Source organism: Fistularia commersonii, chromosome 30 (assembly GCF_037954325.1).
Source record: "Fistularia commersonii isolate RoL2024-O1a breed Wild chromosome 30, RoL_Fcom_v1.0, whole genome shotgun sequence".
Taxonomy (NCBI): Eukaryota; Metazoa; Chordata; class Actinopteri; order Syngnathiformes; family Fistulariidae; genus Fistularia; species Fistularia commersonii.
Window position 1 is genome coordinate 6010111 of NC_141313.1, and position 14853 is coordinate 6024963.

At 42.7% G+C, this 14853-nt stretch overlaps 1 protein-coding gene across 3 annotated transcripts in view; it reads left to right on the forward strand.

Moving 5' to 3' along the window:
* Window positions 1-265: 265 nt before the first annotated feature.
* Window positions 266-14853, forward strand: part of ripor2 (RHO family interacting cell polarization regulator 2) — a 64882-nt gene continuing 50294 nt past the window's right edge. For 2 of the 3 annotated variants that reach the window (XM_086177669.1, XM_086177671.1), the window contains exon 1: window positions 266-470. In XM_086177669.1, coding sequence (XP_086033795.1) covers window positions 392-470 — 79 coding nt within the window. In that variant the 5' untranslated portion in view covers window positions 266-391. Of the gene's footprint in view, window positions 471-13827; window positions 14091-14853 lie in introns of those variants that run through there. The other variant, XM_086177670.1, reaches the window with a different exon arrangement.

Here is a 14853-nt window from a genome sequence, read left to right on the forward strand (position 1 = left end):
ACACACATCACACACTTACTCATACAAGTGCTCTCCACACGCCGCACTCTCACTTCAGCTTTGCACAGGACGTTGTGAACTCAGCTCCAGTTGGGGAAACTTGCAGAAGGTCTATGGGCGTCCTCTCTCTCACCCACATGCACACTCACCTGGCTTTTACTCTCACACACGCAGACACACACCCACAAGTGCACACTCTCACACATCCCCTTGCACAAGCGTGGCTCAGCCACAGTCCTCCTCCACTCGAGCGAGGAGCCTGACGGCGATCAGACTGTCCCCCCGAAGCGAGGAGGCCTGTCCGGCTGTTGATTTAATTTTACAAGCCCGGTCACTTGCTCTCGAGCTCCAAGCCGAGGGAGACGAGTGGGGGTGAAGAAGAGGAACGACCATGGCGACGAACAACATCGCGGAGGTTGACCTGGATGAGCTGATGCGTGAAGAAGCGGAGGATGTCTTCTACGAGGATGGTAAGCTTTCCACGTGCCGGTTAGGGGTGAGTTTACAGGTGAGCCGCGGGGCCGAGCCGGCTGTTCAACCGGCGTGAAGTTTCAGCGGCTGGTTTGCAGCTTGTGGGTTGATGGGGGTGACGGAGAGGGTGAATGTGTGGCCTAGAGGGACTTTGCAGCTGCTTGGGTGGGGTATTATTATGACATGCTTGAGTTGGCACATTTGCAGACAATACCGCTGAGAAATATCACAAAATTTAATTGTAATATCGTGAAACTGCATTTAGTTTAATTGTCACAAATCATAATAATCTTGCAACTTCAAGGGTTTATTTCAAGCCCTGTTGCCAAAGCGGAATCTGGTTATCGATTTTCAACTTTTACCCTTTTTAGAAAGCAGAGAGGAGCCGTGCCCCTGACGGCGTGGGCGTCCTTGTATTACAGACAGATGTTTTTAACCGAGCATTATGCACCACAAGAAAATCTTCTCAACATGTACTTTGTGTGAGTGTTTGTTATTTTAAACCCAACTGTAATAATAACCCACAGTCAGTAGGTTCTCTGGAGGGTGATGAGCATCAGAGTAACTGCAACCTGACTGATCATTTATGGAAAAGCAGAGAACGCTGCTCAGTTGTGTAATAACTCAGGACAAAAGGTTTATTTTATGCAGACATTTTAAAACAAATCTTTGAGCTGGATTGTGTCAAACTCCTTGTTAGTGATCTTACGTGAGACCTTCTGGAATTTAAAGAAGACTTCTGGTTTCAAACACTAATATCTAATGTTTTCATGTCCAGTAATTCAAGAAAGAAATGCTATTTGAATCATCCAATTACAGCAGAAGTACTATAACTAGTGACCGTGGAGGAGCTGCAAATAATCCTGCAGGGCATCATTCAGAGACAAAGAGCATCATTTAACAGGCTTATTTTTCTGCTGCTGCAAGACTCCGCTTGTTATTATCAGAGACAGACAACATCGTGGAAAGGATCCCCACTGACAAACATTTTGAAATTCACTTTTTACCACTTCCAAAATATACACCGGGTGAACATTTAACAAGGAAAACTCAAATCTTTATGTATATAATTGGGTTGTTTATTGTCTGTGCATTAGTCCCCGGGGCCAGTCAGCAAATGTTTAATGGGAATTCCTGGAAAGATCAATTCACATCTGTGATTAAAGAAAGAAAATGCTTTTGATATTTGTTGTTAAAGTGTACAATCATCTTTGGATTCAGACTCTGTAATTGCTGAACCGGCAGTTCTCCTCTTTCTTAGTGCCCTATTTTTAACACTTGATTTATAAGACAGCAATCCACAATATAAAAGTGAAAGAGGATTAGGAGTCTTGTCAAATGCCCCCAAAAGCGTTAAAAAGCAATTGGCAAAACCAAGCTTCGCCTACTGTGACGAATAGACCCATACGGGCAGCGTCCAGCTCACCGCCGATAAAAGAAAATCGCCCAAATCAGGCTTTGCTGTCGCTTCCAACCTGCAGTGTGAGATCCAGGGGAGGTGCTGCTGCAGAGACCAGGGGCTCATCCGCTGGCATGCAGGAGAGCTTTTCCTCACAGCTGCCTCATTCTATTCACACTCAGATTCTCTGCCGACATTTTTACCTTGTGTCGGTGCTCATAGTTGTGCAAGACGGTGCACTTTCAGCTGTTGTGCATGAAAAACATAAATCGTGGAGTGATCACCACACGGTCTTATAAGTTTATTGCGGTCCACATTGTGTCACATGAGTCTAATATCTTTGGACATGACAGAGGGTTTGACGTTTGTACACCAAGCAGTGATAATTGGCTGTGACAAAAGTGGATAAAGGCCATCAGCTCGCATCTTACATCTTTTCCAGTGGCAGATCCAAACACTTGAAGCTGCTAACCAGCACACTCAGACCCCATTTGTCTGTTTGGGTTTGGGTTTGGATTGATCAGTTTGGCATCTATTTGTGCCTTTTTTAATGGGGCCATGCTGGGGCTACAGGAAAACTGTGAGATGAGAGTTGGAGATTTCTGAAACACTGGTCATGGGCTGTCCCCGGCGGCATCAGCGTGACAATCGCCATCTTTGCATCTGTTATTGCGTGACATAAGAGTATGGCCTATGAGCTACGACCCATATCAAAATCCCACTGCACATATCAAGCCTAACTTCATCTTTCATGAGTCAGTCATCCAGCTTTGTGATTCTACCGTGCCATTCTGTTCTGCTAAACCTGCTTGGTTTATTTTCCACGATATTTTCTTCTTCCCCCGGCTTTCAAACACATACAATGGCTAATGACGCAAGATTCTCACAGTACTTCTCAGTGTGAATTGTTCTTCTCATATTCAGCCTCACGCTCTCCTCAGCACAACACGGCACACACATATTCAGATTACCACAAAAGTTTGAGTGTGCAGCATTTCAAAACAAAATCAGAAATAGTTTTAATAATAATTTCCTACATTTGAATATATATTTAAGCTGCCCTGTACGCTAGGAGTAGGAGTAGGGGGATATTCCCAGATATTGCATCATCTGATGTGAAATATATGATAATGTCTCCACTGACCCACTTCTGAATGTAATACTCTGTTGGTAATGTAGCAATCTCTTTGTATAACACAGCCAAGAGGTACGAAGCCAGATGATTCTCTTCCACAAGACCGCCTATCACAACTCCCGATTTCATGTAGGGGCCGGCCCACAGGCATCACTGTGTTTATTCATAGACACACTTGAAGGTTGCAGAATATGGATCACTTATATTGTCTAATCAGGTCTTTGGATTATAGATGTAAATTCCACTGCATGGTTTTGTTTTTCATACTGGAGTAATTATTATCGTCGCTGAATGCAAATGTGCCAACACTGGCCTATTTTCTCTCCAAATTATTTGTTTCAGAGGGGGAGGTTGCAAATACTTGAGCTTAGTGTCAATTCTGTATTGAATCAATGTGAGTGTGGCTTGTGTGATTTTGCAGTTGTGGGTTCAGCCTAACGATGAAGGCTAACACTCTAGGTGAACATTATTTAATATATTTGTTATGTTACTCTAGCTATGGTTCATAACAAACAGGTGAATTCACAAACCAGTCGGTGTATTTCCTGTATATAATGTAAAACATTCCTGTCTTAAAGTGTCGCTATAGCCATATTACATAATTTGTATTTATACTATCCACACTATCTCTCGCAATGTTAAAATACTGATAATACTGATTTTTTTTTAGGCAACACCCATATTTTCCCAATATATTTTCATATACATTTTAATCTCAAAATCCTGATAAAATTGTTTTGGACCCCGACTGTTGTGTATCATTTGTAGCCAGGTCGCTGAATTCAACAGACTGAAAGGCCGGGAGGGTTTTTTTTTTTCTTTCCCCACAAGCTAGAAGATCATAGTTTTTTGTGGTACTGAAAAAAAGGCAGTACTGAAAATAACAAAAAGGTGATCTAAACATCAGAGGGCGGTTAGCGGTGACTGACTGGGGGATTTTTTTGCACCATGAGACGGCTGTGCCAATCCAATCTTGCAATCCAAATAGGTATCATATGATATGTGATGATAGCATGGTGGTTGTGGGAAAAAGACTTGTCTCAGTTCATTCAGTGGTAAACGATCAGTTACAGTGACCAGTATTTAAATAAATTTATCTGAATAGGTCAATCATATGTGTAAACACAACCTTGATGCAACCCACACAACTCCTCTTGTAACCTTTCTCAGGGACAAATGTAAAAAAAGAAAAAGGGGGGAGGGGGTGCACAGCGGCCTCATTGAGACCAAGATAAACACTCCTTTTTTTAAATGCCTCCTCCTGTGAGGCCAGGGAAGAGTGGTTCGGACGCACAAGTGAGAAGTTTGTCCCGCAGGGAAGACACAGTAGTGAAGCCTTAATGATCGAAAAATATAGTTTGGTAGAAGTGGAGTTTATGGGGGTCGGGGGTTATTTGGTGTCTAAATAAAGTAATGTTTGACTAACTGGGTCAGATCAGAAAGCATTAAGAGCCGCTCTCAGTCACAAGTGAGGAGCTCCGGGGGGCTTCTGACCGCAGGACTCGGCTTTCAGCACTTGAATCAAGTCACACTTTAAGTTAAGAGGAGGCGTGTCAGAAACAACTTTTTCTTTGACTTGTCATCTTTGTGAGTCAGAGCTGAGTTTGCTGGATTAGTGTGTTTGGAGATGTTTATCTGATCTGATGCAGGAATGCTCCGTATTGTTCCCTGCTACGAAGGGATGCATTTCTGCTCCTCCCTGACCAATTACAGGACAAAACCACTAATTGTGGGCCTCGGCATCTATTGTTTGTTTGTTTTATTGCTGGGTCCTGGAAAACTCCATTTAGCACAATAAAAAGCCATACATTTACTTGATGTTGCTATCCAGTTAACCATTTTCTCTTAATCTATATTTTTTGACTTGTAGATGTTCAGTGAAAGAGATCATGGGAAATTATTGTATGTATCTCATGAATAGTGAATACTGCGCCTGTATGGGTTTCACATTGGCCTTTATGCCTGCCATAATATTTTCTATGAAGTACAGAAAAACAAGACACAACACGCAGCCAGATCTTTGGGGATCTGCGTCCCACTTAAAAGTTCCTGACAAGAGTAGTCGTTGCCCAAGGACAGAATTCCTCCAGTAATTTAAGAACACAGAAACACATGGGAGGAAAAGGTGGCCCAGGTTAAAGTGAACAGTACATAATGCTCAAATTTGCAGTTGTCAACTCCTGGATAATAGCTGGCTAATTACACTGGTAAGCTGACTTGTATGAAGTCAGATCGTCATTTACACGATTAAAGCAATGCAGATACTTTGGCAGTTTTCCATGATCATATCATTATGTTGTGAAAGTATTGGTCTTATAATAGAGGTACATAATGTTTTATGGAGTTCTTGACTGTGTATGTATAAACAAAACATTGAACGGGGGTCTGTTACCTATAGACAAGGTAATCACTCATTGCGCTGAGCTTTATGTTTAACTGAAATGTTGAAAGGAAAAAAAAAAAGGTTAATATGTAATAGTAGCCACTATATCTGAATTGAAAAAGCATCAGTTTTCTTCACAAATACCTTAAGGACAAAACCTCTAATCAAATAAAGACCATCTATATTGTGGGATGATCATATTTCAGTTTGTGATATTCATTAAGGTCTCAACATAAGCTGAGGCCTTGGAGGCGGTGGAAATAGAGGACGTGTGGGGAATTTACAAAAAAGAAATGAAATAATTCTGTGAGTAAGACGGCTTACAAAGGGCATTGTATAACCAAATATGTTAAATCACAACAAACATTTTATAAACATCAATGGACTTGTCAGGTCTTTGACAACTTCAAATTCTTCTTTGAAAGGAGGTACTTTAGTTTGCTCCCGCACATGGTTTAGTGATGAAACCAAATATATCAAATCCGGACCCAGTTAACGCCACAATGCCGACCTGTTTCAGGGTATTTCTTGATTAGAGCAATTGTATTTCATACAATGTCCTTTTTTTCTTGGTATTCCATGTCCACCTCACACTGAGCTGGTGATTACAGTGATCTGAATGTCTCCCTGCGGCTCAGCAGCGGTGGTGCTGATGCAGCGGGGGCCGAGCAAGGAAACATTATAGTTTATTGCTGTCAAGTCGGGTTGACACAAATACAGTAAATACACCCTCCTTTGGTTGTTAGACCCCCTGGTTTGTCAGCAGGGCTGCGGTCATTCCTGGGGGGTCCTGTGATTCCCAGGAGGAGTACTGTATATCTCAAGTCACAGCAACAGAGAGTCAGATAAGAGGGAGGGGGGATGGTTACTTTTGGAGGCTGGAGCATGATCTGAAACTGACTTGATCTAATTGCCCCAATGTAGCTTGTGCGTCAGTGTGCTAAGTTGGGAAGAGCTCTGACCTGAGGGGACCTTCTGAAGCTGGAATATTTCAGCTCTGCATCTCCCTCTTGCTGCTTCTGACAGTTGGCTTCATTGACCTACTTTACCCCAAACTCCCCCATCTATCATTATTTTTTTCCCATTCGTGCTGAAAGGTGAGGAAAAGATCAAGATGGAACATTAGATGAGATGAAACCATTATTTTCAGTTTGGAGACTCTAATGGATGTTTAATATTACAACATCCTCTGAGCCACATGAGCAGATAGCGATCTATTTTCTTCTGCTTTTCTGGTCGGAGATGTTTACATCTGACTTGCATGTCAGATGGCAGCCCCACTGGGCTGCTAACCTTTCTATTACACTTCCCACATGGTTGCCATGACGACATGCACTGTGGGCAGCACTGAGCTTGGAAAGTTTACACTTAGTGGTTTCAAGCGTCCGTCACAATGAGGTAACCGTGTTTGAAACATGAGGTGCCACAGACCACCCATGACTCTTCGCTGAGTAACCTGCTAAGGCCCGCTAGCTGTCTGCTCCCAGGCAGCTGCTTACAGGAGTTTCTATTGGCCAGATTATGCCCTGCACCTGCATATGAGCTAATATTGTGCTTGGGGTCACAGTAACAGTTTCGAGATATATATGTATATATAGATATGTGCTAGTGTATATATGTGTATATATATATATATATATATATATATATATATATATATATATATATATACAGGACTGTCTTAGAAAATGAAAATATTGTGATAAAGTTCTTTATCCTCTGTAATGCAATTACAAAACCAAAAATTTCATACATTCTGAATTCATTACAAATCAACTGAAATATTGCAAGCCTTTTATTATTTCAATATAGCTTACATCTTAAGAAAAACTCAAAAATCCTGTCTCAAAATATTAGAATATCATGAAAAAGTATTTTTGTTTTTTTTAATTGCATTACAGAAGATAAAGAACTTTATCACAATATTCTCATTTTCTGAGACAGTCCTGTATACAGTGGGGCAAATAAGTATTTAGTCAGTCCCCAATTGTGCAAGTTCCCCCACTTAAAATGATGAAAGAGGCCTGTAATTTTCATCGTAGGTACACTTCAACTATGAGAGACAGAATGAGAAAAAAAAAATCATAAAAATCACATTGTCTGATTTTTTAAAAATTTATTGCAAATTATGGTGGAAAATAAGTATTTGGTCAATAACAAAAGGTGTATTTCAATACTTTGTTATATACCATATGTTGGCAATGACAGAGGTCAAACGTTTTCTGTAAGTCTTCACAAGGTTTTCACACTCTGTTTCTGGTATTTTGGCCCATTCTTCCATGCAGATCTCCTCTAGAGCAGTGATGTTTTGGGGGCTGTCGCTGGGCAACATGGACTTTCAACTCCCTCCAAAGATTTTCTATGGGGTTGAGATCTGGAGACTGGCTAGGCCACTCCAGGACCTTGAAATGCTTCTTACAAAGCCATTCCTCGTTGCCTGGGCGGTGTGTTTAGGATCATTGTCATACTGAATGACCCAGCCACATTTCATCTTCAGTGCCCTGTCTGATAGAGGGTTTTCACTCAAAATCACACGTTATATGGCCCCATTCATTCTTTCCTTTGCAGAAAAACAGTGTTTCTACCTAGGTATGGTGTTATTTGGATGCAACTCAGCATTCTCTCTCCAAACACGACAAGTTGAGTTTTAACCAAAAAGTTCTATTTTGGTTTCATCTGACCATAGGACATTTTCCCAATCCTCTTCTGGATCATCCAAATGCTCTCTAGCAAACTTCAGACGGGCCTGGACATGTGCTGGCTTAAGCAGGGGGGCACGTCTGGCACTGCAGGATTTGAGTCCATGGCAGCGTAGCGTGTTACTGATGGTAGCCTTTGTTACTTTGGTCCCAGCTCTCTGCAGGTCATTCATGAGGTCCCCCCATGTGGTTCTGGGAATTTTGCTCACCGATCTTGTGATCATTTTGACCCCAAAGGGTAAGATCTTGCGTGCAGCCCCAGATGGAGGGAGATTATCAGTGGTCTTTTATGTCTTCTATTTTCTAATAATTGCTTCCACAGTTGATTTCTTCACACCAAGCTGCTTAGCTATCGCAGATTCAGTCTTCCCAGCCTGGTGCAGGTCTACGGTTTTTTTTCTGGGGTCCTTTGACAGCTCTTCTGTCTTTGCCATAGTGGAGTTTGGAGTGTGACTGTTTGAGTTGTTGGACAGGTGTCTTTTATACTGATAACCAGTTCAAACAGGTGCCATTAATACAGGTAACGCATGGAGGGCAGAAGAGCCTCTTAAAGAAGAAATTACAGGTATATGAGAGACAGAAATCTTGCTTGTTTGTAGGTGACCAAATACTGAGGAATTTACCAATTAATTAATCAAAAATCCCACAATGAGATTTCCTGGATTCGTTCCCCCCGTCCCTGTCTCTAAACACCTGTGATGAAAATTAAAGGGCCTCTCTCATCTTTTTAAGTGGGAGAACTTGCACAATTTGTGGCTGACTAAATATTTTTTTGCCCCACTGTGTGTGTGTGTGTGTGTGTGTGTGTGTGTGTGTGTGTGTGTGTGTGTGTGTGTGTGTGTGTGTGTGTGCGCGTGCGTGTGTATGTATATATGTGTATATGTGTGCGTATACAGCTTACTGCTTACAGGCAGTAAGCTGGTAAAACAGACAGAAAAATTAAAAACACAAGAAGAAAAGCATAAAAAAATCAAATAGAAATAACGAAAACAATTTTTGGCAGTTAACGTCCTGGGGATGGGGATTATGTATATGTGTATTATGTGTATACACACACACACACACACACACACACATATATATATATATATATATATGTATATATACACATACTATCATTACTTATATATGTATGCATATATATAATAGTATTTATATATATAAATAATAGTATTTATTCCAACCAATGATGCCCCTCCTGTCCCCCCTGAGAGCTACTACCTGTAACAAGAGTCCTGTCATTACACACAGAAGCAGCTGCAGTGCTGAGCTGCACGATATGGGAAGTTGGCACTGTGTATCTGACTCTTCAATGGGATTTTACACAACCTTGTACTGAAAGTTTTAATGCATGTCCCCGTGTCTGTATTGCAAAATGACTTTGCTTGTAGAACTGTATGGATTACATTTACTATATGTTTTAGGGTCTCAGAAACTGTCAGTTATTTTTAGATTAATGTTCAGCATTTATAAACTGGGAAGGTCTAACAAAGTGTTTATATAAACACAACTCGTAACTCAAGTGTTGTCAACATTCAGCATTTGATCTGATATTTCAGTGACACAAACATGTACAGTCAGCTGTGCCAGTGTATCCCTTAGCCTTGACCTTCCTGCCCTCTGGATCACATGGCCTTTCTGAGTTACTTTTGCTCTTTTTCTTCTATCAGAGGGTAGTTAGAGAGGAAAAAAACATGAAATCTTAGAGAGAGAGATTGGGGGTAAAATTCCAAGCGGGTTGGTGTGGGTGTGACAGAATGCCACAGTTCATATGGAGCAGGAGATCTGTTTTGATGATGAGCAGCAGTCAGGGCCGGTGTGGAAGGGAAGATACTGGAAGGTCAGTGTGACCTGATCATTCACATTTTCTATATGTGAGTGTAGAGACATTCTTGCATGGACACTCTATTTGCAGTCTCACTGTCCATTTTGTAATAGGCCTACACAACATTGGTGAGCAATAGATGCATTTGAGTGGGCTGGTTTGCAACACCTGCATAAAAATAGTAACAGTACACATAATATTTTCCCGGGAGTCAAGGTGAATTTATCCTGCCAAATCCCACGGATTCATTACTCAAATATAGAAAAAAATTTAATATAGCAAATTATGGCATGCAAGATGCTGGAACAAGCCGTGAATTCAGATTTTATACTTTGAATTGCACAGGAGTCTGGCTTTTTCCGCAGGCATAAGGCTGTTATGAAATAACTGTGTCGGGTACAAAGCTGAACCACAACATTCAACAATCAAATTATGACTTTGGACTTAAAATGCATATTACATGAAAGTGTGAGGCAAAGTCCAGCTTCACAAAAAAAAGTTCTCTGTGGATTAAAACCAGTAATACTGACTGACACGTCTGAATTACCTGTTGCTTCAAGTTTGACAGCTGCTATAAACAGCTGGTTACATATATATATATACACACACACACACACAAATAGACACACACACACACACACACACACACACACGCTTGTGTTTTTCTGTGTCTCAGTCTTCTCTTTGTGTCTTTATGTGTGTGTGTGTGTGTGTGTGTGTGTGTGTGTGTGTGTGTGTGTATGTGTGTATGTGCGCACGTACACATGCATGCACGTGCGCGCACTCATTCTACTGTAAATATAGCTTGTAGTCAGTGGCTGTTGATCACATCCATAATTACAGGCTGAGCTGTTCAGCAGCTGAGTCGTGGACGAAGAAGGCTACGTGTGCACGTACGTGTGTGTGTAAGTGTCTATTGACGCGACTGGCTGTGGGGCTCACAGAAACTCTGTGAAGTTCTACCCAGGACTGACACAACTGAGTTTGAAATTTCTCACCGAACAAAGAATTTGACCCACAAGAGCCTCAGAGTGCAAAGTTAGACCTGTTTAGAAAAGCGTCAGGTGATTTGAGCTGAAATTATTGGCAGTTTTAGGTGAGAAAGTTCACAGACAAACACAAAAAAATACCCAATCCGCTGTTGTTTATTTTTCAAATTCAAGAGGCCAAGAAGTCTAGTCTGATTCAATGGTGCTTTTATTCATCCATCCAGCCATCTATCGTCTGCCGCTTATCCCGCACTCGGGGTCACGGGGTGATGCTGGAGCCTATCCCAGCTGTCATTGGCCGAGAGGCGGGGTACATCCTGGACTAGTCGCCAGTCAATCACAGGGCCACATATACTGCATCTCTGATTTCAACCACGTCGCCCGTAGTTCCCCTGGTTTGAAGACGCTCCGTCTCCACTGCTAATTCGCACTTGTTTAAACACCAATTATGATGTCTACGGAGGTTCTCAGTCATCGAGGTCATGGTTAATCCTTGGTCAGATCTCCTCGGGGTAACCGGACTGGATCTCTCGCCAAGTCCAGTTGCCACCGATAATGATGTGCTCAGTCAGTCCCCGGCCTCTCTGCAGCTCCCATCCTCCCCAGGGATTCTTGTCGATTGCACCGAGGATGTCTGTATTGGTTTTATGAACGTATGAATAACTTTCCTGTACCAGTTCTCTGAATAAGACGTTGCAGATAATACACAGTCGATCTAAATGACAGCACTGTGGGCAAGACGGAGCAAAGGTGACTGTACGAAACATCCTCCATCCCCACCCACTTAATTATATCGACGATTCGTCGTGAAATCCCCTCCTCTGCTAATACCAAACGATAGATTAAAGGGGACAAGCCATTTTCTGCTCCCTTTGCTTCTTGGAAGGGCGAGATGAATTGGATTTGTATGGACTGAGCGGAACAGCATATCCACTTATGGAGGGCAATTATGCTGGCAGGAGCACTTCAAGGAAGAGTCACTCTTTATAATGCCAGGTCGTCCCTCAAAAATGTATTTCCCGTTGCCCTCGGATGGCTGCTCTCAGTGCTTCTCCTGCTGTTTGTGTCTCTTGAAGATGGATGGCATATGTCTTTTTCATGGTTCCCTTTCATGTAATTCAATTTGCCCCTGGCTCGCCGTTCAGGGAAAAGCAATTGTTGTGAACCTGCTTGAGGAGAAAAAAAATGGGGTTGTAAAGGAAATTTTGAAATTGGCACTGTAATCACAGATAATCACGGCGTCATTGTCCTGAGCTGTCGCTGTGTTCACAAGGACAGATGCAATGTGACATAGTGGTAACAAAAAACAACAAAAAAAAAACCCACGGCAACATAGACTGCTCCTCAGCAAGGCTTGGGCCGAGAGTGATCATGCAAAGCTCACATCTAAACCTTTGAAGCCGCAAACATGTCAAGTATCAAAACAATTCTTTTTTTTAATGTCATTATTTAAACATAACTCATTTTGTAAACGTAACTAATTTTTCATGGAAACTCATGGCTTGGGCATGCATGCAAAGAGGAAGCAAAGATCTAAACAGAAATGAACAGACAGATACAGCATGTATAATGTTGGATAAAATGTATCATAGCACGCAAAAAAAAAGTATGTAGACATAATATATACACTGTATCGGACAAAAAAGGACTCCGGTGTGCAACCAGGAAACAAAACAGTCGGTTAAGTCTGTTGCTTCGACAGGGTTTCGCCCTGCAGGCCAGGCTGGAGGACATGTACAGACGAGACGCGCCAGGCTGGCAGCCGACGTTCGATTTGCATACCCCAATAAATAGGTGTAACATTTTTATGGATCTTGGAAAGTAAAATTTATCAGCTTCTCTGAGGAAATCGCTGACATCTCTGCAGACAAATGCGTTATGATAGGATGCGAGACAGAAAAGACAAACAAACAGCAATATTTGCAGTGTGTCAGGGGTTCAAGTGTGTTTGTGTGTGTGTGTGTGTGTGTGTGTGTGTGTGTGTGTGTGTGTGTGTGTGTGTGTGTGTGTGTGTGTGTGTGTGTGTGTGTGTGTGTGTGTGTGTGAGAGAGAGAGAGAGAGAGAGAGCGCGAAAGAGAGAGAGAGAGAAAGAGAGAGGATGAATGAAATGAGTACTGTAATTTATTTATCACCTGCTTTGTTATTCTAATCAATTTCATTTAAAGTTCCATTGTAGCTAAAAAAAAAAAAAAGATTAATTCTCAGTTGCAGCTTAACTGCAATAATCAGCAGTTTGATAATAAAAGAGCATTTTTACATCTGAAATGAAAAGTAAACTTTCTTAGCTCTCTGCTGAAAGTGGATTTTAAGAGGAAAGGCTTCACGCAGGGAATGTTTTTGAAGCCAAATTTAGTCTAGTATTTCTCAAAAAAAAACTGAATAAATAATGATTTAAAAAAAGATGTGGGAAAACTGAACCCTCCAGGTCAAAGCACTGAGGGTGAATTTCGCCGTGAGATACCACCATGTGGTGCAAAAATGAAAAATCATACAGAAATCCTTCAATTCCGGAACGGATGCAGGAGCGACACTAGATGTCATTATAATGATTTAATTCGGTAATTATTCATTTCCCTGACATTTTTTTTAGAATTTGTCAGGTGACTCAAATGAACAATCGGTGCACATCGATCGGTTTCGTCGAGATTCGGTTCGATGGCAGACAAAGAGAAAAAAGAAAACACGGGGGTCGCACTCGGGAGTCTGATCCGCGTTTGAGGCCAAATCGCGTACAAACACCGTGGGGGTGGGGAGGGATGGAGGGATGGAGGGATGGAGGGATGGCGGCGGGGGGGGGTTGACGGATTAATCCCGCCTCCCTTGTGACATCTTCGGCCTCCCATTGGCTCGCCGGCGTTCAGGAGGAGCGCAGCAAACACAAACTGGAATGTATGCGAGTGGGCGCAGTGTTTGCTGAAGACGGCCGCCGTTGCCGCTCCGCCGCCGAGCTCTCCAGAAACGCCGATCCGCCGGGCGGCCCCGTTTCTTCCCCCCTCCTATCCGCCTGGAACCGGGAACTTTTGATTCGGGCACATTCAGGGAGAAGGAGACTGCCACTCCAACCCCCCCACTCATCCTCCCAGCCGAAGGCGAAAGCGCGCTTTCTTTTTACGCGCGGATGGAGAGGCGCAGGTAGAGACGCTTGCGCGAAGATTTTATTTTTATTTTTTTCCACCCACTCCCGCTGAGGTGAGTTCTAGCATCCAATGTAACTTTCTGACATCTCTCCTCCCGGCGGGGCGGAGGATGGTGGTGGTGGTGGTGGTGGTGGTGGGGTGAGAGGGCGTCCTGGGAGAAGCAGGGCAGTGGGTTAGTGGATCACCGCGACGCGTGTATTGAACCCGTCGTGGAAGGGATGCGAGACAGCAAGGGGGGGGGGGGGTCTGCTGATTTGACCACGTCTTGGAAGAAAAAAAACAAAACAAACAACGTCACGGACACATCATTTCTGCTGCTTGTCTCAGAGGAGGTGGTTATGCACACCTGGTTGCTTTTAGGAAATGCATTGTTTTGTTTGGAGTGCGGAATTCCACGGAAAGGCTTAAAACACGAGGATTTGTGTTTTTCCACTTTCAGAAAAGTCTCTCTGCAGGAAACGTGCACCGCAATGTCTGATGTTTTGCTTCCCGACATGTGATACCAGTGTGAAGTCACTGTGTTTGTGTTTTTCTAATTTTGGGGACAACAGCTTGTGAGAGCAAGACCTGGGATGGTAGGAAAACGCGTTTCTGCCAGGGAAAGGTCAAAGGGCATGTGTGGTTTGTAGTCTGGAGTGCACTGATACCTCCCCGAGTGGATCTGCTCAGCCTGAACCAGAGAAGATTGAACAACGAATGGCTTCCACTGCTCTGTCGGGTTATTTTGGCAGTTTCCCGTCTGCCGAAGCTGATCGGCAGACGAAAATTGTCAAATCCCGAGCAGCTCCTGTGCACTTAAAAACAAACAAACAGTA